General features: G+C 53.6%; 1 protein-coding gene across 3 annotated transcripts; it reads left to right on the top strand.

Annotated features, from left to right (window-relative positions):
• The first annotated feature begins 1316 nt into the window (after positions 1–1316).
• FHL3 (four and a half LIM domains 3) lies at positions 1317–23799 on the top strand. 3 transcript variants are annotated; one of them, XM_079989058.1, is made up of 6 exons: positions 1317–1447; positions 19421–19608; positions 20870–21044; positions 21223–21392; positions 22265–22451; positions 22587–23799. In XM_079989058.1, the coding sequence occupies exons 2-6, from the start codon at positions 19453–19455 to the stop codon at positions 22736–22738; spliced, it is 840 nt and encodes a 279-aa protein (XP_079845184.1). In that variant the 5' UTR covers positions 1317–1447; positions 19421–19452; the 3' UTR covers positions 22739–23799. The 3 variants fall into 3 exon arrangements, with proteins under 3 accessions (XP_079845184.1, XP_079845186.1, XP_079845185.1); XM_079989060.1 differs by lacking the exon at positions 1317–1447 and adding an exon at positions 1550–1657; XM_079989059.1 differs by lacking the exon at positions 1317–1447 and adding an exon at positions 12084–12188.
• Positions 23800–25112: the final 1313 nt, after the last annotated feature.

Genomic DNA, 25112 nt, shown 5'->3' on the forward strand with positions numbered 1-25112 from the left:
TTAGGAACCTGCCCTGTGGAGCTGCTGGTATTGTGGCCTTGATCTTTCTCTTTTGCCCCTGACTAGAGGTCCCCCCCCCCAAAGATATGCCAAAGGTGAGTAGGGGGCTCCATCTCCATCCCCAGCTCCCCAGACAAGTGCCCAACAGGAGGCATGCTACAGCTGCTGTTGTAGGGTCTCCTGTCCCTCCCATTGGCTCCTTGTCAAAAGACTTTGCTTCCCTGAGTGGGTCTTGAGCCCTTGGCCCAGAAGGGCTGTGGGATCCTTGTCCCTTGTCTCCTGTTCCCCCTATGTGTGGAGACAGACAGTAGCAGGTATCAGCTGTGAGGCGGGTCTCTCTGGCGTGGGTGGGTGTTCCCTATTGTGGTAAGTTCATGCTTGTGTGTTGGCGTCATCACCAGGACCATTCCAGGTTGCCATGCTTTGTTTCTAGGGATGCTGTGAACATTCTTGTCATTTTGTATTGAAAAGAGGACGAGCCCTTTTGGAAAAATGGAAGCGGAGTTGCAGAGACTCTAGTTCCAACTTGAATCGAAGCAACGAGGATTGGGGGTTGCTAAATCTTTCACGGTTTTTTGTTTGTTTTGTAAAGCAGGAAAGCCTGGCTCGAGGGAATTCAACCCAGAGCAACAAAGAGGAGGGAGGCAGCAGAGGTCTGATGCGACTTATCAGGCTAAGCCCGGGAAGAGCCCACATTCAGGGTTGACCCAGCAGCATCGGAGCGGGGAGGGCTTCTATTTACTATGTTAAGAGTCCACTGGAGTCGTCCTAATGGATGGGGCTGCCTTAAACGGGAAACGGATGTCTTAAATGGAACTTTACTTTTAGTATAATATAACCACGAGCAGTATAAGATCAAAGCCGCAATCCTGTGCACGCTTATTTGGACATGAGCCCCATTTAAATTCGAGGTATAGGGGGTCTCATTTCCAAGGAAACCCGCAGCGGAAGCCTCTTGCGCCTTTGATCTGAATTAGCGCACCGGGGCAGTGGAACTGCGGGCTCCGGGACCAGCGATGCCACCACTCGCAACCGCCTTGGGGCTGCTGTGCGCTATGCTGCGTTTGCTGCTGTTCCAGTACAGGGCAGGCACCGTCGGGCCAGCGGAGCCGCCTTGATCCAGTCCCGGGGCAGGATCAAGAGGACGGACGCCCGGCGAAGACTGCTGCTGTTGCCCCTCCAGTCGGCCGGCCGGGGGCAGCCTGCCCCGCGCCCAGGAAGAAGCCGGGCCTCTGGGTCGGCGGCAGGGGGCTCCTGCTGGGCGGGCCCTTTGGCGGCGACGGCGGCCCCCTCCCCTCCCTAGTGGGCAGCGGCGGCGGCTCCGGCTCCGCCCCGCGAGGGCAGGCCAGGGAAGCAGGCGCGGCCGCCGCCACTTCGACTCGGGCAGGCGGAGAGAGGGAGAAGCCGAGCGCCTCTGGCGAAGCCGCGGCTGGACAGGGCGCAGCAGGTGGGCGCGGCGGCGGCGGCTGGAGGGAGCGAGGCGGGGGGCGACGGGGTGGTGGCACCGCCTCGGCTTTGTTTCCCGGCGCTCTCACCCTGGCCGGCTCCGCGTGGCAAGCGCCTGGCATCGGGAGCAGCCGGAGTAGGACACGGCGAACCGGCGCGCGACTGACTCCTCGGCTGCCTGCGCGACTGAAGAAGGCGTCCTTTTTTTCGGGTGCGCGCGCGCAAAAAGAGCTCAGACCCGTTTCTACCTTCCCCACGCCGGGCGCGGGCTGAGACCCTTTTGACCCCCGGGCAAGCGGGTCCCCTCACCGGTCCCGGGAGGCAGCGAAAGTTTGCCCGCAAGGGAACGCGCCCTGGAACTTTCCTCCCCGACGGTTGCCGGGGGGCTTGAAAACCGAGCTTGGCGGAGGGAGGCGTCCCCTCCCTTCCCCGGCTTCGCGGTTAGAAGCGCGCTGTGCAGCCTCGCCCAGGTAGGGCAGAGGGGGTGGGAAGGACCTCCCCGTCCTGTGCAGCTTCCGACGCGCGGAGACAAAGCGCTCCGGCCCAGCAACGCCGGGGAGGGGGGGGGCAACAAAACAGGCCCAGGGGTCTCCACGTCTCCGGAAGGCCTTTTCCCACCTGCACTCTTCACGTCGGAAGCAAATGTGTGAATGAGCGCCGTGTGGGTCAGAGGATGCGGGAGAAATCTCGTGGCAGGAGAATTTGCGGAAAGTTGGAATAATACCTGGGGATTCCATGGCGCTTTGGTGGGGGGTGTCCCCCCGCTTAGGCCCTGAGTCAGGAAGCCCAAATGGCGCTGACTCGTCCCTGCCGATGGCTATCACAGAAAACTCCGACGACCACTAAGAGTTTTGTGCTAAACAGCTGGCCTGGGGGGTGGGCCCTGCAAAGGTTCCCCAAAATCTGCGCTTGGGACAGCCTGACCCTGTTTAAGGGTAGGGTATGCCTGCCCTCAACACTCTCCAAGGTTTTGAGAGTAAGACCAAGTTATAAAGAGAAGAAATCCCTTGCCTTCCCCCAAGACCCCTTCCATTCTGATCTGTTTTCCACTCCGTGTCTTGTGAGTGGCAAAGACCAGTTGAGAGCTGAGCTTGGGGGTCCGGGTTACACGCCCCCCCCGCCAGCTGCTGCATGTGGCTGTGTCCATCTTCAACACCAGCCCCATCTCGTTTGGATGTGTTACAGGATTTGCAGGGTGGGGGGAGCTCATACCCTCAGGTTCAGGTTGCTGCTTCGTGTGTTATGAATCTCCTCTCCCAAGAGAGAATTTTCTTCATGTGACTGTTGAACCCTCAACTGAGAGTTCTGGACGCTCAAAGAAATTTTGGAGAGGGGGATATATGTGGGAAATGAGCACAGCCAGATTTCCCTTCCATTTTGGACAGGATGACAGTTTTGGTCAATGAGACAGAATGATTCAGTCAGGTTCTCTTCCATCCCAGTGCAGACCCTGTCCCAAATGGTGTGTCCTAAATATGACCATGCTCTAATTGACAATCTTGGGAATGTAGGTGCTCCAATTACAGGGTTACAAAGAGGCAGCACAGCGAATATGGCAAATAAGTTTTGTGCAGGCAGGGGAGCCAGCTGTGGCCACAAGGGTCCCATGTGGCCACAAGGGTCCCACCCACCCACAACATTTGTAAATGGATTCATTCCAGCTCCTTTGTTTTTATGGCTACTGGCTTAAATGAACTCCCTGTGAACAGATGCTTTGTTCGTTATTGTTTTTTGAAAAAGTGTGCTGGGAATCAAGTTTCCAGGATTTCCAGATTGATTCCACTGCCACCATGCTCTTTTACCCTGCCTTCCATGTTTGCTTTTCCTGCGGAAAGGGGAAGCCTGCCCTCTCTTCCTGCTGCTGCTGCTGCGGGTGTCTCTGGGCTGTCCAGCTGTGGACAGTTCAGGGCTGGAGGAAAGGAAGGATGTGTTGTCGTTCACAAGGAAATCCACTTTTCTGAGTTTGTGTTGTGCCCCAAGGTGACTGGGCTCATCTCTGCAGCACATGGGGACACCTTTTCACCTTGAGTCAGCAGGGTGGCTGAGTAATATATTTCCTACATGGTTCTCTTAAATTAAAATATTTCATCCAAATGGCTTCCAACATAATTGAGAGAGAGAGAGAGAATATATATATATTCATACCAAATGCAATGCAGTAAAAGCAACTGCCTTTGCACAAACAAGAAACTGATAGGAAATATGAAGCCTTGAGCCCCTGGGCTGCCTCCTGACTTTAAATGTTCAGAGATTCAGACAAAAGGAAGTCCTTCCTTGCTCAGTGCATAGTTATATTATGGCATTCACTACCACAAGCTCTAGTGATGGTCACCAACTTGGATGGCTTTATAAGGTAATTAGATTAGTTCAGGGAGGATAAAGCTTTGTTCTCCCTTTGCTGTTGGAAGCTGTATGCCTCTGAAGTTGTTGGGAATTATAGGTGGGGAGAGTAGATGTTATGCTCAAGTCCTGCTTGTAGGCTTCCTATAGGTATCTGGTTAGTTTGCAGTGTTTCTCTAACTTGGGTTTCCAGATTTTGTTGGACTACAACTCCCATCATCCCTAGCTAGCAGGTCCAGTGATCAGGGATGATGGGAGTTGTAGTCCTACAACAGCTGGAGACCCAAGTTTGAGAAACACATTGAACCCCACCTTTCCTCCAAGGAGCTCAAGGTGCTGTAGTTCATGCTACTCTTTCTCCACATTTTGTCCTCACAACAATCTTGCAAGGTAGGTCAACCTGTGAGCTTCATGACCCAGTAGGGATTTGAAACCCAGTCTCTCAGGTCCTAGTCCAACACTTTGCACCGCACTGGCTCTCTAGTTGGCTGCTATGAGAACAAGATGCTGGACTAGTTGGGCCCTCAGCCTGAACCAGCTTTAGGGCCTTTCTCACGAGAAGCCACTGCTTTTAGCTTCACTCTTGCAAATGCTCCTTGGTGGATTATGACCTCCTTTCATCGAGGGATGCTTTCTATGCCTTTCAAAATCTACTTGAGGATCTCATTCTTGCTCTGCAGCAAAACATGGCAGGAGAAGATCTACCGGTACTTTAGTAAGGCAAGAAGTTTTCATTTGGGCTGCTTGGCCAAACTCCTCTTGTAGGGCTTCTGATAAGCTTCCAAAGAGCCTAATGTGATTTCACTCTGGTTCAACGCTTGGGTGGCAGGGGAATCTTCCTATGATGTGTGAATACTCTCATCCCTTGTTTGCTTAAAAGCAGCTGAAGCAAACTGTAAAATGGGTGTGCATGCCACCTAAGTTGCCCTCCCTTGGTCTAGAACTGGGGACCTTGCCCCGGACTCCTCTCTTGTTATAGCAGCACTGAGCGTAAGGGACAGGTCTGTTTAGCTAAATGGGCGGCGTTTTAAGGAGCTGACAAACATGGGTGTTGCTGGCTCAAACCTGGCCTGCCCCCACAGGCTTGTGCAACCTGCTGGGTGCTGGGCCTGCAGCTGGGAGCCAATGTGGTCTCTTTGCATAGATGCCTCATCATAGCTAGATTTTGACTCTCCTCTTTCAGTTAGGGGAGGCCAGCTGGGCCTGAACCCTTGACCATACCCAGCCGGCCTGCACTTTCTGCGCTGGAGGGCTCCTTGCCATTTTGGGCTAGGCTGGAGGCCAGGCTCCAAGGCTGCTGTTGCATCAGTATTCTGGGGGCAGCCTTGCCTTATCACACCAAGAGATCCTCAGACAAAGGAATCCACTGCAGACGATAGACTGACTAATCTATTTGAGACGGTGCCAGCATCATATTGGAGATACCAATCTGGCACCTCATCTGGTGACTCTTCCTCTGCTGCCAAGGCTGTGGGTGCCTTTCCTGGAAGAAGCATCTTTTTGCTTTGGGGCACTCAGAGCCTGCCTTGACCACAGGAGACCCAGCTTGCGGTGGCGGCGGCAGCATTTCATGCTCTCTCTCTTTTTTACTAGTATCACTTATCCAAAGACATATAACTGTGAGATAGATATTTGCACTCTGAAAGGAGAGGCATTTGGAATAAGGTGAAGCTGCAGATACTGCATTCACTCTGATGCTTAGGGAAATGAGAGATATGAACATATGAAGCTACCTTTTACCAGGTCAGACCATTGGTCCAGATAGTTCAGTATTGTTTACACTGACTGGCAGCAGTGGCTCTTCAAGCTTTCAGGCAGGGGTCTCCCAACCCTCCCTGGAAATGCCACTGGGGATTGAACCAGAGACCTTCTGCATGCAAAGCAGCTGATCAGCCCCAGGCTCTTAAAACTGGTGGCTCTCCAAGGCTGGGAGGCAAGAACTGCTGAGTTTAGGCACCTGGCTCCCAAAGGGGAACCTGATACACAGAGTTTCTGTGCTGAGATGCCCCTTCCCAAAGCAGGGTTTGGATTTTGGCAAGGGTGGCTCCTTCAGCGCTCAACCCTTCTTCATAGGGGGTTGAGTACCAGAGCTCCTGGGGGCTTCATGGTTGTGCTTATGCCTCATAGGGACCTCGGGGGCAGGATCCTGGGCCTTTCACACGTGCTTGTGGGGCAGTGTGGTTGCTGGACAACTACTGAAAGCACAGAAAGAGTACTGTATGTGCAAAAAGGAGGTGCTGTGTGGTATGGAGCACAGCTTAACTCTGGGGTGTCCCCAGAACGCCGTGTAGGCTTGGTGGTGGGATTGGTACACATTTCACTGTTTAGCTTTGGAGTGTCAGAATCTGGTGCCTCCGAATCCTATTGAAAACCATTTCTTAGCCGTGTGCTTCATTATTATCACAATTATGTCCCACCTTTGCTGCAAGGGTCCCAAGGTGGTGTACAAGGTTCTCCCCCTTCTCATGTCATCCGCACAACAACCCTGTGAAGTAGGTGAGGCTGAGAGGCAGTGACTGGCTCAAGATCACCTAGTGAGCTTCATGGCCAAATGGGGATCCTAAACCCTGATCTCACCCAGATTGTAGTCTGACACTCTCACCAATACACCATACACTTGACTTGGCTGTAGGAACACCTCTTGGCTGTCTATCATCTTTGTGAACACACTCCTTTTCTACTAAAGCACCACATTTGATTCCCTGCTTGAGACACTGGACCCTTTCAGTCCAGAATTCAAAAGATTCCTGTAAATAGAGGCTGAGAAGCAATGACTGGCCCAAGGGTCACCCAGTGACCTTCACGGCCAAGTGGGAATTTGAACTCTAGGCTTCCAGGGCCTAGTCTGACATTCTGACCACAACACCTTGTTTCACGGCGTTGCTTGCACCCAAAATGAGTGGGACACAGCGATTCTGCACAAGAAGTGGAGAGGGCCGTCCAGTTGAGGGGCATGGACAAGCTGCAGGTGGTTTTGGGGTTCTGCACCCTGCTTCTCCCCACATGGGAAGCCCTCCGCAAGGCTGCTGGAATAAGGTAGCGGATGTGGGGCTTCCTGTTGTGGGAAACGTGCGAGGTGGAAGAAGCAGAGTGCAGACCCAGCCTCTGTTGGCTTCCTCATTTTTACTAATATTTATTTGTTCAGCTCTTAAAGGGACTCGTGCTCAGTGACTCATTACAGAGGAGGCTGGAGGTGACGGGGAGGAAGGTCCATGCTCTGCTGGGCTGCTGCTGCTTGCAAGTATTCAAAGAGCAGCAAAGACCTCTTCACGTAACACACCAAGTTAAAGGATGCAATCTACTCCTACTTGTTGTGATGGACACTATTATGGATGGCTTTGGAAGAGGATTAGACAAAGGCTATTGATTCCCAGTTGCCACAATGGCTGTGCTCTGCCTCTGAATGCCAGTTGCTGGGAATCACAGGTCTCAGATCCTGCTTGTGGGCTTCCCATTGGCGCATCTGCTTGGCTGCTGCAAGAACCTGCTGATCTGTTATAGGGACCTTTGTTATGATGCAGCTGCAGGGCTTTTCTTAGGTTAAAGATAAACAAATGACTCGTTTTATTTATTCCTTTATTATTATTTTATTATTGCATTAATATCCCACCTTTTCCCCACTGAGCTTACCTGCTTTTCCTCCCCGTTCTTATTTAATCTCCACAACAGCCCTATGAGGTAGGCTAGGCTGAGAGCCTGTGACTGGTCCCCAAGGTCACCCAGTGACCTTCATGGCCAAGTGGGGATTCGAACCCTGGTGTCACCCGTCATAGGCCAACACCCTCACCACTGCACCACAGACTTGACTTGGCTGTAGGAACATCTCTTAGCTGTCTATCATCTTTGCAGGCACACTCATTTTCTACTAAAATACCATATTTGATTCCCTGCAGCAGGAGACACTGGACCCTTCCAGTCCAGAACCCAAAAAATTCCGGTCAGTGGTGTTTCTCCCCAGTAGCACTTGGGCAGGCCAGACAGACTTACTTCTTCTCGGTGCCCAGTGTTTTCTGAAAACCAGAACCAAGCCTGCACTCAGTGTGCCACAAACAAGCTCTCCCGTCTGCCTGCCACCCTTCTATGGCAAGAGGGGAAACTGCTTGCTGAATCAGCCCCCCAGCAAGAGGATGTGGCACAGGAAATGCAAGCAGCTTGGAATCCCAGCAGAGGGATCTGCAAAAACCTCCCCTCCCCACCCCAGCAGCCTGGCCTCTCTCCCCATGGAGTGCCCTTCATTGCCAATCTGGGGCCAAGCAGCTGCCTCTGATGACAGATTCAGTGGGGTTTCCATTGTTGCACAGCCAGGATTTTCCTCTCCCTTGGCTTTCATCGCTGCAAATATGTCCAGTCGCAGCAAGGATGGTAGTTCTCTCATTGCTAACCATCACCCTGCCTGTCTTTACAAGGCCAGCTGGCAGCGTGTCCCACCCCAGGAGCTTGGGATGACCATACTGCCCACTCTTTCCATGGGGCTCAGTCTCAGTGCCATATGTGTTCAGTGCCAGGGCCCAGCCTGCAAATGGGTGCTCTTGTGGGCATGCAGGACATCCTTTGTCTGGATTGCGCTCTATAACTTGTAGCGTAAACAATCCCCACATAATCCAGATTTCCAATAGGTGGTGGAATTCCCAGCCATAGGCAGGCTGGCTTGAGCCAACAGCACTCCGCACCTCCTTTAAAACTTAAGCAGGACCTCTGGGAGGTGGGCACACTTCAGACTTGTCAGATCTCCTTGTTCTTTTTACTAGAACTCCAAGATCTGCCAACCAGAGCCGGGTGCAAAGACACCGAATTAACACACTGGATTCCTCGGAGAACATTCTGAGCCCAGGAATTTGCTTTCAGTCCTAGAACTAAATTGAGCTCATTGTCCTTTCTTGGGTCTGTCTCTCTCACATACATCCAGCCCTGCCTACTCTAGGTAGTCTTCTCTTCACCAGGCTAAACAGTCCCAACTCCCTCAACTGTTCGTCTTCAGGCTTTAATTCCAAACCCTTGATTATCTTGGTCGCCCTCCTCTGCAAACACTCCACCGTGTCAATATCCTTGTGGTGCCCAGAACTGGACACAGGCCTCCAGGGGGGTGGGGGGTGGTCTGACCATGGCAGAAAAGCAGCTCTTTCCTTCTTTATTGGCTGCTCCTGCCTTGGTGGGAAGAAGCTGCCTTCCTTGTGGGCTGGGGAGACATCCGAAAGGGTTAAATGTCTCTGAGCACTAGGAAATCATTAACGAAGGTTGATCCAGGGGAGGGGGGGTTTCCTCTCTGGAGCTATGTGCCTGGCTGGGCTCACCCTGCCTGCACCTGAGTGATGATGGGGCCATAGGAGTCTTGCTGAGGACAGGCTCTGTCACTGTTTCTGGTGTGTTTCGGTGGAAGCTCTTCTGCTGAGAACACCTCCTTCTGGAGGAAAAAGGGCATGTTGGGGCAGCTCAGGACTGTCCCGGTCTGCTGTGCTGCCCCAGCATATTGCTGTCTTTGGGAAACGAGGCTCCGTAAGGTGGCTGGGGCTGGATCTCCCCTGTGCTCGCCTTTCAAGGTGATGGGCAGCTCTGCTGCAATCTGGAGGTCATGTAAGAGGCCATGCTAGCTGGTTTTTCTCTGCACCTGGGAAGGTCAAAGGTGCCTCCTGAAGGGCTGCATGAATTTATGTTCAGGGCTGAAACAGCCACTTTGGGAAATGACTTCAGTGTTCCTATTTGGCCATTGAACTTCATATGGAGGGTTCACAATGTCCCTAAGAGGAATAGTGGCCAGGATTTCTTGCAGGACCTGAAAAGCTTGGAGCATCTGTGACCCTGGACAGCTCCTCAAGCTGGCCCCAGCCTCAGGCCCATGGCCCTTAGGGAGCTCCTCCTGGCTTCACCCAGTGCATGCCCAGACCCACTCTGAGACCCCTAGGTTACCTTTGGCTGGCAATTATTCAGGCTAGTGAGGCAGCCACAACATCCACCCCTTTCTCCCCCCGCAGTTTGACTCAGCAGCCTGGAATGTTCCTTCTCCAGCTCTCCTCCAGGGAACCATCACTCCTCCTTCCTCCCAGGAGACATCCTGGGTTCACAGGGATGGGGCATCTTTCATCCGAAGAAAGTTCCTCGTTGGGAGGTCCCCATCTGGCCCCAGAGGGTTTCCTGGTACAGCAAGGCTGTTGCCGTTCTGTTTTTCTCCCGGAAACGGGGGCTGCTTTGGGGTTTTTCCAGCCAAGCCAGGAGCTGCAAGCATTGCCCTCTGCCCTGTTTCTATAGGCCATTCCACCCGTTCATCAGTTTTGGAAGCTCCTAAGCCCCTGAGAGAGCCCCTTCATGAGAGATCTGGTGGTGGAAGTCCAAATAGCTCTCTGGGCTGCTCCCAGCCTTTATTGCCTGGTCCCCTGATGGCAATTGGGGCTCAGCCCTGCCTGGGATTTGGACTTGTTCCAGGCATTTTCCATGCTGTGCAACAGAGGGGCCTGCTGGATGCCCTGGGTGAGGCGTGCTCTTTCTCTCTGCGTGTGACATCAGACACACCCTTTAGTGTTTGTGCGCACATGTCTGCAGAGCAGAGTTGAATTGCATGAAAACCCTTTTTGACTGTCACAGCAGCCCCTGGGAATCGTAGCTGTGTGAGGGTGCTGGGAATGTTTTTACTCAATCCCCAGCCTCTCTGCAGAACTGGGTATCCCCAGAAGGAAAGTTTTAAGAGGCTTCAAACAGATCCAAATCTGTACTTCTGAAAAAGAGAGGAAAAACCTCAGTATAGCTTGGAAAACCTTCATGCTGCTCTTGACAAAGTGTTTCTGGATGTTTGGACTGAGAGGTTCAAGGGACCTTTTTCATTGCATTGGTCCCTTGGGCTCCTTCACCCAACCCAGCACCCCTGCCCAGATACCCCTCTGGACCTGTGTCTTCTGCACCCATTTCTCAGCATGTCATGGGAAGGTTTGTGGTGGGAAATGGAGGCTTCTCCACTGCACAGAGGGTGCCTCTATACAGCTTGAGTGTAATGTGTTGGCAGCTGCTTTTTAGGGACCCGTCCTTCTAAAGCTGCCCAGGAAAGAAAGTTTTCTGGCCTCCCAACTGGGTGGCTTTACTTTCTGGGGCTGCAGCACCTCCTGTAAGCTCCACATTTCTCTGGGGCGACTGATCCATCTCATCACCTTCGCAGCCTGGCAGGTGGGTGTTGGTGGCATTAGCCCTCTCAGGACACCCTCCCTGCCACTCTGCTTTCTAGCTACAGCCTTGAGCCAAGAGCAGTTGCTGCCTCCAGGTCTCTAATCTCTCCCCCCCCCACACACACACTTTCACTGAATGTTTGGCATCTCCCAGACTAAAAATACAACTCCAGAACAGAGGCAGCTCTTGAAGAGGGGTCCCCCTTGTGCCCCGTCACGTGGCCGCACAAAATGTCAGAGGCAGCTGACCCCCTCTGTCTTGGTGCGTTCCCAATTTAAGAGCCTGCCCTTTCCCACCTGCTGCTTTCACCATCCTCGGGAGATGCCTCCCTATTCTTTTTTGAGCCTGGATCGTGCAGGGGCAAAAAATAGACCGGAGGATTTTCACATCTGCCTTCCTTGTCAACCTTCAGGCCCCTCCTGCCATCCCCGAGGTCTCTGCATGGTGTCTGGAGAGATGAGGGGCCAAACTCCAGGAGAAATGGGTGGTGTGCGGGGGGGGGGGAAGGTTGGAAGACCATCTCTGTTTGGTCTGATGTAGGGCTCAGGCACAGTTAGAGAGGCAAGGGGCCCCATTCTGAAGTGGGGGGGGTCTTTGGCATCAATGGTTTTCCTTCCCTGTCACTGCTTTCTTTTGCCCCCAGCTTTGTTTGTGATGTGTCACTTGCACCTCTCAGGCGCTGCTTGCTCACCTGCTGACATTGTCCACCTGCATGACCATTCTCTGGCGCAGCAACCTCCCCCTTGACAAACCCATCAGGACCCTTTTTAATGGGTTTCTTATAGTGCCTTTTGTTTTCAGATGGCCTGAATCTCATCACTTACTGGATATGAATGCCGTCTGCAGCAAAGGGCACTTGGGCATATTTTTCAGCACTTGGAAAGATACATGAGTGGGACTTGATGCTTCCCCAGTTGCCTGCTGCATATAACTTAAAAGCAGCAAACCGTGGAAAACAAACACATTCACACTTGGGACTGTGCGCACATGCAGTCATTTGCACACACAGACGCCCTAGCTTGGCATCCAGGGCACATAGAAGGAAGTCCTTCTTCAAGCAGGGCGTAGTTAAAATTATGGAACTTGCTCCTGAAGGAGGCAATGATGGCCACCAACTTGCATGGCTTAAAAGAGGATTCGACTGATTCATGGAGGAGGCCATCCATGGCTACTAGCCACAATGGCTACTCTCACTTCACAGTTGGAGGCAGCCATGCTTCCAAATACCATTTTCTGGAAACCAAAGGAGCCCTGTGAGTTCTTGTGCTTGCATCCTGCGTGTAGGTTTTCCAGTAGGGCATTAGTTGGCTACTGTGGGAAGAGGATGCTGGACTAGATGGGCCATTGACCTGATCCAGCAGCAGACTCTTCTTATGTTTCGGTGAGAATGCATTCAGAACGTGCATTTGGAGAGGGAGGACCATGTTCCTTGTCCCTCCTTGTGTCTCCCTCCCCCCAAAACAATGGGCTTTGCCTTGTTTGTGTGCCAAAGGGGAAATCCAGGCCCCAGGGAGTCCTCCTGCCCAGCTGCATGGAGAGGAGCGCTTCTGCTTCTTCTGCTTCTGCTTTGGGTTGCTGCCTGCCGCCTCTCGCCTGCTGTGTGTGTGTGTCTGTCTCTCTCACTAGCACCACCCAAACCTCCTGCAGCAATGCTCTTAAGCAATCCTAGCGGAGAGCAGGACCTGGCAGCTGGAGGATGCTTACCTCACCCGACAAAAATGCTCTGTTACTCAGAAAATGAAAACTGTCTGAACTTTCTGGGCTGGGAGGAATTGCTGGTGGTATCTGTTTGAACCGCACCACGGCAGAGGTTACAGAGCCTCCGCAAAGGGGTAATTTCGTAGCTTCTCGAGCGCCGCGGAGACTGTGAGCCAGCGACTCCTTGGCTGGGAGTCCGAAGGGACCTCGGCTCATGCTTCAGCCTGCTGCTCAGAGAGGTGCTAGAGGAAACCCAGAAAATGACTCACCAACTGTCAGGAGTCTGTGCTTGACTCGGGTTGCCTCCCAGATACGGGAGCTCCTTTCCAGTTGGAGAGAAGTTGCTTCTGATAGCTGCGTGGGCCAGAGGAACAGCGAAGGTCAAGGCCTTCCAGTGGAAAGCAGACACCACTATTATGAGCTTGACTGCCATTTGGATGTTGCCTGTGTCTGGGGTGTCATTGAGTGCTCTTGAGAAAAGGAGGGTTGAGTTGCCCAGGGGAAATACCATCCCCACTGGCAATGGGCCCCAACAGGGAATGCCTCCTTCCACATTGCCCTTGTGACAAGGGCATGTCGAGAGGCTTGCGTGTGCTGTGAAAAGGGCTGGTGCCAGTGCTGTGCCCTCTTAACACCTGGTGCAAAAAGCAGGGCATCTGCTAGGGAGGAAGCAAGGAAGCCCTCTTTGAAGCCAGCGGGCGACATGTCCTTTTCAGTTATTTTCATTTTTACGGGGCCTTCTGATTCACCTAACCTTGGCAGGCCAGAAAAAGTGCTTGTGTGCGCAGCGAATGGAAATTGTGACCAAACAGCATAGCATGTAGGAAGACAAACGTCTTCCTTCCAGTGTTGCAAGCTGTGCCTGTGTGGGTGGGTTGGAGATGCCACTGCTCTGAGTGTGTGTTTCCTTTCAGTTGAGCAAACAGTCGCTGGCTTGTCTCTCTGCAGGTGGGTGAGGCAAAGCGACTCACCTCCAGCCTCTTCGACCCACCTGGCCTGTGAGGCCCCTGTGCAGAATGTAGGCCCTTTGGTCCATGGCACTGCAGGGTGGGGGGCCCCTTATAGGCTCTTGGATCATGCCCACCACACCCCTGTAGCTCTTCCTGTGGGCGTGTGGTGGAATTTTTACCTTACCTGCCTGTTGCTAGCAATTGTTTCCGTCAGCCCTTTCACAGTGTCTGCCTCCATCAATTGCACACCCTACCCAAAATGTCACACATGGAGCTTGGGTGGAAGATTCTGTGTTGCATGTGTCAGCCTTCCTTTCCCACCAAGATTCGCCTGCCTGTAAGCAAACATTCCCTTTTCCAGTGGAAGAAGGCCTCCATGAGGTAGTGATGGCCACCTGCTGCTGACCTGGATGGCTTTAAAAGAGAATTGGACAAGTTCATGGAGGGTGATCAGGCTCACGATGGCTGGGGTCAGGGCCTGCCCGCCATCGCCACCACCAGAGAAGTGAGGAGAAGTGTTGGCGGCTTTCTGTAAGATCTCACAGAGCTCATGTGGGATCTCGCCAGAAGCTGCCACTACGCGATCCCAGTAAGCAGGGCTTTGGTGGGAGGGTTGCACCTTCTCATTTTCCCTCATGTGGGAAGATGGAACAGGTTGCCCCAGGCCATGGTCTTACCTGCCCTGCCAGAGGTAGGGTACCATGGGATGCTTGGAGTAGCAGGTGGGGATAGCCCTGCCATTGACCTGCTTGGTGGCTTTCCAGAAGAGAGGCATCTGTCTGGCCCCTGTGATAACAGAGTGCTGGACTAGACAGGCCCCCTTTGGCCTGATCCAGCAGCCAAGCTCTTCATGTGTTCAGTGGTCCTCAGTTCAAGAAACCCTCACCCATTTTAGCAGCACAAGATCCCATCTGGCTCTGCAACTTGGCAGAAATCCTCGCAGGGTTTTGAAAAAGCCAGCGAGGAAGCCGTGCCTGTTTGACTAATGCAGACGAGAAACCCCAAAGGGGGCCAAGCTGATGAGGTGGGTGCTTTGGGGTGTCAGGTGTGCAAAGGTAGCTTTTCCTCTCTTGTGCCTCGGCTGGGGAAGGCATCCTCTGGATCGTCTCTTTAAGGCAGTGAGGGCCAGCCACTGGGTCGCTTGTCTTCTCTGGAGGCCTTCCTTACGGAGGGATCTTGTCTTTTCTAGGCTATTTCCACCAGTTTCTGGACTTTCTGATCTCTCCTCCTAAGAAAGCAGAGGGAATTCCCTCAGCCTCGACCCTTCAGGCTGGGAGAAGCCAGACTTTTGCTCTCTGCAGTCTTGTCCAGTTGGTTTTGTAGGCAAGAGCCTGCTGTTTTCCACAGATCGTGTGGGCAGCACCCTTTAGCCTGGTCCTAAATGGATGGACTCAAGGCGGCCAGGTGTCCCATAGCACCTCCAGACATCTCCCAAGAGGATGGAATGTTTTGCTTCAAATTGGCATCTCGGAGCAAGCAACGGTTTGTTGTGGCACCAAAAAGTCGAAGTGCCTGTTGTTGAAAGAACACTCTGCTCCCCGCTCCAAGATCCCTTAATACCACCTGGTGCCCTGGCCAGCAGAGCCTGGAGCTGTGAGCCGCTTTCCTTCTGCAGGCTGCTCAGAGGAAGGAGTTGGCAAGGAAGGAGCCCTGGTCCCCATGGGGAGATTTTGCAATGGCAGAGACGGATTTGCAGTTAGCTCCGGCTTGTGCTGGGACTGTAATTGATACCAGATGATGTGCGCGCGCGCCCACTCTCACCAGGTCTGGAAAATCTCAGCTGTGCAGATGGAAATTCAATCCACCTCTGCTCTGATGGGGGAAGAGGAAAAGGTGCTCTGTGTTCCCCTCCTGCCTGCAGCATCACCCGCCCTTAAGTCACACTCTTGGAGACCCCTTTCCCATCCCCAAAGGGCTGCCATTTGCATCCCTGCCCACGGCAGATGGCCTGGATTCCTATGCCTGCATGAGGGATGGTAAACTGAGTGACTTCCTGCTCATTAGGGTCTGGTGCTATTCCAGATTTTGAAGGGCTTGCCTGGGGGGGGGCAGGGGGAGGACTATGGTTGTCTAATAGCCTGGAAAATGGATCAGGATTGGTCTTGGCTGCACACTCCCCCCCCCCTCCCTGCCATGGCTTCCCTTGAACTCTCACTGCGGTGATATTGGGCACAACAGGACAAACGTAGGAAAGCTGGCTGTGCTGCAGCCCAAGAGCTGCCACTGTGCCTTCACTTTTGGATACCTGATTTATGTCCCTCCCGCTGGAAATAACTCCCTCCTAAGCTGCAGCTCTCCAAACAAAGAGCCACAGCGAGAGGGACTGTTTTGACCAAATTTGGAGAAAACTTTCCTTCAGTTGTTGAGCAATATCAGCCTGTTGCCTCTGCCGGCCCCCCTCTTCTGCCACCAGGGAAACTCGGCTGCTCCTACAGCAGCAGCAGCAGCAGGACGCCGCCCTGTCCTGGGGGAGATCCTCAAAGATGGAGGCTCAGCGAGGGACAGTTGTGGCACTTGATTCCCCTTTGGGTGCTTAGTAAACGCAGCAGAGCCCTTGCCAGAGAGACCTGCCTACTGGGGGAGCACCCAACCGCTGGTGTCTCCCCCTTTGTGCAAGGCTGAGACAGGGTGCCTCTGTTTCCCTGGGAGGGCTCTGTTGCTTTGTGGGCAGCTGAGAAGCCCCCGTTTCTGTGTTGTGCCTTTTGTAAAATGCCTTGCAGCCTGTCCTGTTCTTTCCCCTCGTCCTGAAAGGCCACTTGCCACAATGCCTCTTGCTTCTTGGGTGGCCATATGCAAGTCCTGCAGGAATTCTGAACCCTGGAGCTCAGCTAACCTTCAGGGGTTTCCGAAGCAAAGTTGTCCAGCTGATACAAGCCTGGCGTGTGGGCCTTGGTTGCACACATTGCCTTGGGGTAGCACTGGCAACCCTCTTAGGTGAGCAAGAGGAGACAGACGGGGCTCTTCTAAATTCAGAAAGGAAGGTAGATCGGTGGTGTTGCCTGTGCTGGGCTTAATGCTGCCTTGGCAGTTGCAGAGAGAGAGTTTCAGCTGGCAAAGGGACTGGCCTCCTCTGGCACAGAGTTGCTCCTCCTGTATCCCGTATCCAGGAAGTCAATTCTCTTCCTCCTCCTCCTTCTTTGAAAATTGTGGCTGGCTTTGGGGCAAGGCCCCACAGCAAGAAGCTTCCTAAAGCAGCATGTCAGAGTTTGTGCTCTTTGGCTTTTATGTATGGCCAGGAGTGCATTTGCTTGAAAAAGAAAAGTTACTGTTTTTCCTTTTTCATTTCCAGACAGATACCATAAAGACAGAAAGATAACCAATAACAGAAAAGCATACAAATCTCCCTACAAAGGGGGTGGGGCTTGGTTAAAGAGATATAAATGCATAGGTCTGATAATTTCTCTAAAGGAAAGTTAGTGCAAAATCATATGCTATAAAAAAGCTATTTTGCATTAATTAATACACCTAATAAAAACACTTTAGTAAGCTAAACGTGACTTCCGGGTCACGTGGCCAGCGTGACATCGCTGCTCTGGCGAGCCAGAGCCGCACACGGAAACGCCGTTTACCTTCCCGCTGGTAAGCGGTCCCTATTTATCTACTTGCACCCGGAGGTGCTTTCGAACTGCTAGGTTGGCAGGCGCTGGGACCGAGCAGCGGGAGCGCACCCCGCCGCAGGGATTCGAACCGCCGACCTTTCGATCGGCAAGTCCTAGGCGCTGAGGCTTTAACCCACAGCGCCACCTGCGTCCCATCATTGCTGCTAGAGGCCCTTAATTACAATACCAATAATACTCCAGCGATGATAATACTTCCCTTTCAGTCTTCCCTGAGCTTTGCCAGAGCCAGGCAGCTGCCATCAGCAGACTGTTCACGAAAGCTTTGCTCAGATTTTGGTTTGTGAAGAGGTTCACGTGAGTCAATGGCAGGGTCCTGTTTGTGGGGAGGTGCGTAATTTTTCTCCAAAAACCAGGTTCCAAAACGACCGAGGCTGCGGGTAGAACCACCACCTAGAGCAGTAATTGCCAGGTTCTGTGCAGTCCTTCCGACATAAAGGCGTTAGGGCAAATTTGAGAAAACCTCCCAGGAGTCATGTCCCATCAATGCACACAAGCTTCAGCATGGCTTCTCTGACCTGGGTTGATACATGCCAGGTATTATTGCAGGAAGGGAATAGTCACCCAGCTTGCCGTGATCAAAGCCTTGCATTGTTCTCTTGCCCTGTTCTGTCTCCGGTCTAAGAAGGGAAGTATTTTTTCTTCTAAGGACATGTGCAGAATCTCTGGCTGCAACCTGCTTTTCCCACCACTGGTCTAGCCATGTCATTAAGAGCTTCACCTGGTGAATTTCTGCATGTCAGGCGGCTGTTAAGAGGCGCAGCTAATAGAACCAATTTTTTTGTAAACAGCTTTGAGGTTTTTCTGCAATCAAGCAGCAGAGGCAGTCTTGAGAAATTTGAGAGCCCAAAGTTCTCCACTGTAAGCAGTATATAATTTTTTTTTTACAAAACAAATAGTATAAAACTGAAAGGAGAAGTTGAGGATCCAAGATTGCAGTCCCAGTCTACTTTTACTGGAGAGCAAGTCCTGGTGCATTCATGAGCGTGCAGCATTGGATTGGGCCAGATGTGGTCAAGTATTGTAACCCTTTTCCTGAAGATAATACTTGCTTCTCTACAAGAATGATAGACTGTCACTACATAGAATCATCTGTTGCGAGTACTAACACAATCATGCGTATTTTACTCAAAAAGTAAACACCGCTGTGTTGGTGAGGCTTACTCTCACATAGGATTGCACCACCAACCATTGTGTTTCCTACCCTCCACCCCTATCCCATGGCCCGAAGGGAGCTCAGGCAGGGACTCCCATTTCAAAGCAGCATTGCAGGGGGGCCGTGAGATTTGCCTCCTCCTCCTCCCCTTTGTCTTTGGTTTGTTTTGAAAGGATTGAAATGTTGGAATTTCCTGGAGGCCAGGACTATGGCTCACCCTCCTCTGGTTCCAGGCCAGCTAGTCCAGGCACGCGGCAGAAGTTCCAATCTGGAGAGCAGCAGATGTCTGCCTTCCAAGGGTTCCTTGACCTCTTTGTTAGCACAGGGAACAAGCAGGAAGGGGCTGCAGGTTGCGGGGCTGGGGGAATGCAGTGATTCCTTGGAAGGGGACTTTGCTCCTCTTCTCCAGGAGGGTTAGCAGAGCCCCCCCCCCTCACTGCAAAAAGCTGGAGAGGCAACCTCGGTCCTCCTAAGCGCCTGATCTGCAGTGTATCAACCCAGGGCTCTCAGAACGTTTGCTGCTTCCAGAAAAGGGCAGCTGTAAGCGGGTCCTAAATGACAGGCCTTGGTGTGTGTGTGTGTGTGTGTGTGTGTGTGAGAGAGAGAGAGAGAGAGAGAGAGAGTGAGGGAGAGAGAGAGAGTGTAAGAGGTGACTGGATCTGTGAAACCAGAGTGGGACTTGGCACTCCCCTTTGCTACAGGGTTGAGTGGCTTCCGCATCCCTCCCCACCAGCTGAACACATGCTCAGGAACGGCCTTGGCTCAGCTTTCTGTCACTGCCAACTGGGACTTTAACCCTTGTCAGGGTTAGGAGCTGCTGAGGGAGGTGTGTGGAGCTGCACTGGAAATTTGGGTGCATGCAATTCAGTACTTTTGGAATTGTCCTTTCTACCAGCACCCCAAAGCAACAAGGGGTTGGAAGAAACGAGTTGAGTCTCTTTCAGTCCTGCCTGCAAGCGTTTGGGTGACCTTGCTAGTCTGCCAGCCAGCAAGGCAGCAGTCCTCTCCTACTCCCCCTCTTCTCTTCCGGGGCAAGGAGGCTAACAGCCGCTCTCTTCCCCCAGGACCCTTGTGCAGAGTCCTCGCCCGCAGCAGGATGACTGAAGGCTTTGACTGCGCCAGCTGCAAGGAGTCCCTCTACGGGCGCAAATACATCCAGGTGGATGAGGGGCCCTTCTGCATCCCCTGCTATGATACCCACTTTGCCAACACCTGTGATGAGTGCAAGGAGCCCATCGGGCACGACTGCAGGGTGAGGGGGCAAGGCGGGGGGGTGGCCTCTGCTCAACTGACCCTGGGGGCGGTGGCTGCTCCTTGTCTTCCTGGTGCCTTTGGCCCAGGTATGAGCTGGGATCCTCCAAGCACAGGGGATTTTTGCAGCGCCCCTCCTGCATGTCAAGCACCTTTAGAAGTAACAAGCAGTCCCATTGATTAAGCTGATCTTCCTCCCCTTTCCAAGCATGTGCTAAATGGATCCAGCAGGCAGCACCCCTAAGGGGAGTGGGGGGGTCCCCACTTGGTAGGTCCTTCTGGCAACTAAAGCGAGTTCTCTAGTTCGTGAGCAAGGGGGGGGGGTGTCTGGGCAGCCTCCTGAAAGGGACCAGCTGTGATACAAGGAAAGGACAGGCTAGGAAAGGAGGACCTTTTGCTCGTGGATAATGAGATGACCTGCCACCCGCCCCCCCCTGCTTGCTAGCCAGCAAGGTGAGCTGAACAATACCTCCTTGGGGAAGGCAAATGGCTCTCTTTAACTGCTAGGCAGCATGGGAAAGGGGGGCCACTGCCTCTGCCCTGCTTGGGGGCTTCCCATTGGAGCATCTTGGAAGAAGCTGCTGGGGCAGGTAGACCCACTTTGGCCTGACTGCACCCCCAAAATGGGTGGAAATGGGCCCACGCTTAGGGCTACTTCTGTATTTGCTCACTGGTGACCTTTGGGGAATCATAGAATTGGGAGGGACACCAGGGCCCATCTAGTCCAGCTCCCTATGATGCAGCAGTGCTTTGCTTCTTGGCCTCCTAGAGCCTCTTCCACAGAAAGATAGGTAAGGGAGAGCTCTGAATTCCTCCTCCTCAAAGGTGTGCGTTTGCCTCTTCCCTCCACCCCATGAGCATAGCGAAAGGGCATTGTTTTCTCAGACAAGCCCCCTCCCGCTCCCTGTCACTGCAATTGCCCCCTGACCTCTCCTCTCCAGAGAGCCAGTGTGGTGTAGTGGTTAAGAGCGGTAGACTCATAATCTGGTGAACTGGGTTCGCGTCTCCGCTCCTCCACATGCAGCTGCTGGGTGACCTTGGGCCAGTCACACTTCTTTGAAGTCTCTCAGCCCCACTCACCTCACAGAGTGTTTGTTGTGGGGGAGGAAGGGAAAGGAGAATGTTAGCCGCTTTGAGACTCCTGAAGGGGAGTGAAAGGCGGGATATCAAATCCAACTCTTCTTCTTCTTCTTCTTCTTCTTCTTCTTCTTCTTCTTCTTCTTCTTCTTCTTCTTCTTCTTCTTCCTCTGTTCCAACTCCAGGAGCTCTACTATGAGGACCGGCATTACCACGAGGGTTGCTTCCGGTGCTTCCGGTGCGACCGCTCCCTAGCTGACGAGCCCTTCACCTGCCAGGGTCAGGAGCTGCTCTGCAACGACTGCTATTGCCGGGAGTTCTCCTCCCAGTGTGTGGCCTGCCAGCAGGTGGTCATGCCAGGTGGGCTGCTTTGCCCCTTACCCCCCCCCCCCGGCCATGAGGGAGGGGGGCAAGGGGAGCCACCTCCGCAGCTGGGGTCACCATGGCTAGTGTGGGTTCCCTAGAATCATAGTGCTGTTGGTTTGGGAGGGACCCCCAAAGGTCATCCAGTCCAACCTCCTGCAATGCCCCACTACAGGTTCCCGGAAGCTGGAGTACAACGGCCAGACGTGGCATGAGCACTGCTTCCTCTGCAGCGGCTGCCAGGAGCCCATCGGGGCTCGCTCCTTCATCCCCGAGCAGAAGGACTACTACTGCGTCCCGTGCTACGAGAGCAAGTTCGCCCCCCGCTGCACCCACTGCAAGAAGGTGGGGCCCTGCCTGCTTTTTCAACTAGTGGGGGGGGGGAGGGGGACGGCTGGGCAGGGGGCACCTCAAGCCCTGCAGGCTTGGGTTGGGTGGGTGAATAGGGGGCTCTGTGCGTATTACTCCTGTTCTTCCGCCTGTGCAGTAAGAGGCAGCAATGCTTCTGGATATCAGTACAGTGGTACCTCAGCTTACATACGCTTCAGGTTACATACACCTCAGGTTAAAGACTTCGCTAACCCAGAAATATTACCTTGGGTTAAGTACTTTGCTTCAGGATGAGAACAGAAATCGTGCTCCAGCAGCACGGCAGCAGCAGGAGGCCCCATTAGCTAAAGTGGTGCTTCAGGTTAAGAACAGTTTCAGGTTAAGTATGGACCTCTGGAACGAATTAAGTACTTAACCTGAGGTACCACTGTAGCAGGAAGGGAGAGTGCTGCTCTCAGGCTCGAATTCTGCTTGTGGGTTTCCCACTGGAACAGGGGCAGATCTACTATGAAACTAATTAAGCTGAAGCTTCACAGCCCCTAATCCCAGAGGGCCCCCAGAAGCAATTTACACATTGCTTAACAATTTTGGTCTAGTAGACCCAACTGGAGTGATGCAACACAAATTTATTATTTTTGTTGTATATATTTCTACAATCCCAAAGTTTGACAGTCAGCAGCACAGACATTGTAAAGGTGTTGGGACAACCCTATTGAAGAAGCTAACGGTTGTGATCCAGACTTCATTACTGGTTGCATAGGAGCCCCCATGACAGTTCCAGCTTCAAAATGTAGTTGTTGTTTTTCTGCCATTGCACTGGAGGCATCCGATTGGCCAGTGTGAGGGCAAGATGCTGGACTGGACTTTTCTTCTGTTCTCCCGCTCAGTCGCTGACCAAGGGAGGCGTGACCTACCGGGATGAGCCCTGGCACAAGGAGTGCTTTGTCTGCACGAGCTGCCAGACCCCCCTGGCCGGGCAGCAGTTCACCTCTCAGGAAGACCAGCCCTACTGTGTCAAGTGCTTTGGGAGCCTCTACGCCAAGAAGTGCAGCGCCTGCACCAAGCCCATCACAGGTGAGATCGGGAGGTGGGCGGAGCCACGGAGGCCTCCTGCGGCCCCTGAGGATGGGGGCCAGGGAGGGGTGCCCTGTTGCAAGTCCCAGCCGTGCCCACATCCCATTCTCCATCCTCCTCTCTTTCTCCCCCCAGGCTTTGGAGGGGGCAAATACGTCTCCTTTGAGGACCGTCACTGGCACCACAACTGCTTCAGCTGCTCCCGCTGTGCCGCCTCCCTCGTGGGGAAGGGCTTCATCCCGGAGAACGACGAGATCCTCTGCCGCGACTGTGCTAGCGACCTCTGAGGCCGGGCCTGGTGCCGGTTGTCTTCCAGGCTTCCTGCATCCTGAAGCAGCAGCAGCAGTGGGGCAGAGAGGATTCTCCCTCCTTTCCCTGCCTCTCTGTGGCTGGGCCTCGGGGGCTGGATCCATATGCCCCCCTAACTTTGTCCCCAGAGGTTGTGCTGCGAGGTGGGAGGCCGCTCCCTTTCTCTGTCCCCTGTCTCCTGCTATTGCAGCCAAGCAAAGCCTGTCTATGCAAGACCATCCCAGCATGGGATGCAGGGGGGATGTATGTCTGAAGCAATTGCAGCCCCTTCAGCCCCCTGAGCCTCTAGGGTGGCATCTCCAGTTTCTGCGGCTAGCAGCTTCAAGCTCTCCCCCCCTGTCAAGAGTCCCCCCTTCTCCCTGCTTTTGAAGTGAGGGAGGTGGAAGCAGAGGCTGGAGGGAGGGCACCGCCCCACCCACCTCTTAGCAGCCTCTAAGGGCGGGTGCTGCTCCTTCCTGCCCCCCAGGGGTCCTGCCCCCACCCATCTTTCTCCCCCCAAGTGTTGTCTACAGTGGTAGGAGGGGAGGGTGAGTGGACCCGGGAGCAAACTTGTCAAAACAGGCAAGGCTCCAGCAGTGGGTCTCCCTTGCAGGGTGGGCGCTGAGGGTGCTCAGGACCCTTTGGGTGGGCCTTGGCACTCTCTCCATCCACAGTGACTTTGTGGCCTGCTCAGCGCCAGCTGCTCTGCCTAGCAGGATCTCCAGAATGATACCAAAGTGACCCCCCATCTTCTCCAGCTGCAGGAAGCCACTTCCGGCTCCTATTCTCTATATCCTAAACTTTCTTCCTGGCTCCTTCTCTCTCCCCTCTTCCAGGGAATATTTTGTCCCCATCCTGTTCATGTACTGTGTAGCCAGTTCCTTGGATATTTTGCAGTGGGGGAGTCAGTGTGTGTGTGTGTGTGTGTGTGTTTTTCTCTCTCTGCCTGTCGGAGGTGGTGGTGGGGGGGACTCCTCCTAGCCTTGCCCTTATCTGGCCAGTGTCTGCCCCCCCCCCGCCCCCCGCTTTCTGGCTTTATATAATAAACCATGTTACTGGACCATGGATGTCGTTCTTAGCAACTTGTGGGAGGGAGGGGGGAAATATTGCATTTGCCCCGTCAGGAATTTGCACTTGATTTCCCAATGATTTTCTCACATTGGGGGGGGGGGGGGGGGGAGGCAGCAGGGCAATCTGTGCCTGTCTCTCCTCCTCCCCCCCCCCCTCACCTCCCATTTGTGGCTTTCAGAGCAGGCTGAGAACATGCAAAACTTTGCCCTGTGGCTGCTTGGAAGGAAAATTGGATAATTCCACCCCTTCTGTGTTTGTCAGAAGGACGGACACACACACATTCTGGGATCCAAATCTGTGTGCATACAGCCTTCTTCGCAGCAGGGTGGGGGCTCCTTGGACTCTTGTAAACAGAAGACAAAATATTCTTGAAATTGCAACCCTGTCCCGCTCCCTGGACTTGCTGGGACATGGACCCAGGGCAGCTGATCTCTGCGCTGATGCAGTGGAACCCCTCCCGCTCTTGCAAACTTGGGCAATGAACTGTTGTGCATCTCTGGAAGAGCCTTTTTTCTTCTGAAAGCAGCTTCCCCCATCCAGCTCCGAGCGCGCGCGGGGGGGGGGGGCGCTCAGCCCTCCCCCCTCGCCCACAGATCCAGCTACCAGGCTTTTGTTACCTCTGGGCCCCTGGGATCCCCCTCGGCCTGGCGTTCCTCTCCAAAAAAGGAAATGGCCCAGCTGCCTGTGGCCGGCAACATCTGGATCCCATCCCAACATGAATGGGTCACGACTTGCTTTGCCTGCCTGATTTATTTGTGGGGAGGGAGTGGGAGGGTGGTGAGGTAATGGGGCAAGGCTGGAAGGCGACGGTGGGGGTGGAAATGGCCTTGGATGCAGGAGGCTCCTCTGGCTGGGGAACCACAGGGAGGGAAACTGCTGGGCTGTGTGACATGGGGGTGTGTGTGTTGTGGCTCAGGCAGGGAAGGAGGCTTTGCAAGGCGGTCTGTGAGGCCTGAGACCTTTGCTTTGCTCTTAGATGTGCCTCTCTCCCACCCCCACCCATTCATTTTTAGGAGTTGCAGCGCACTCCTCAATGCTGACTTCTACATTTCCTTCCCTGGAACCCCAGTGTGGGCCACTGAAGGGTTTAAGTTGCAAAGCAAAAGTGCACGCTCAGCAGTTCTTAAAGCCTTGGAAAAAGTGCCTTGCTGGATCAGGCAAAGGCCTGTGCTGCCAAGCAGAAGCTGCCCCCTGTGAGCCATGCTGGGCTTGCTTCACTGGGCTGGTTAGTTCTAGATGCCCACCGCCTGTTCTGTCCAGGGAAGTCTCTCCAGGAGAGATGAGCTGGTCACTTGTTGGCTT

This window comes from Podarcis cretensis (genome assembly GCF_951804945.1).
Source record: "Podarcis cretensis genome assembly, chromosome: 8".
Classification (NCBI taxonomy): domain Eukaryota; kingdom Metazoa; phylum Chordata; class Lepidosauria; order Squamata; family Lacertidae; genus Podarcis; species Podarcis cretensis.

Excerpts from the sequence above, each read along its gene's own strand:
- FHL3 (XM_079989058.1), top strand. The coding sequence starts at position 19,453 with ATGACTGAAGGCTTTGACTGCGCCAGCTGCAAGGAGTCCCTCTACGGG. Across the intron at positions 21,045-21,222 it reads CCAGCAGGTGGTCATGCCAG|GTTCCCGGAAGCTGGAGTAC; the intron begins GTGGGCTGCTTT and ends GCCCCACTACAG. Across the intron at positions 21,393-22,264 it reads GCTGCACCCACTGCAAGAAG|TCGCTGACCAAGGGAGGCGT; the intron begins GTGGGGCCCTGC and ends TCTCCCGCTCAG.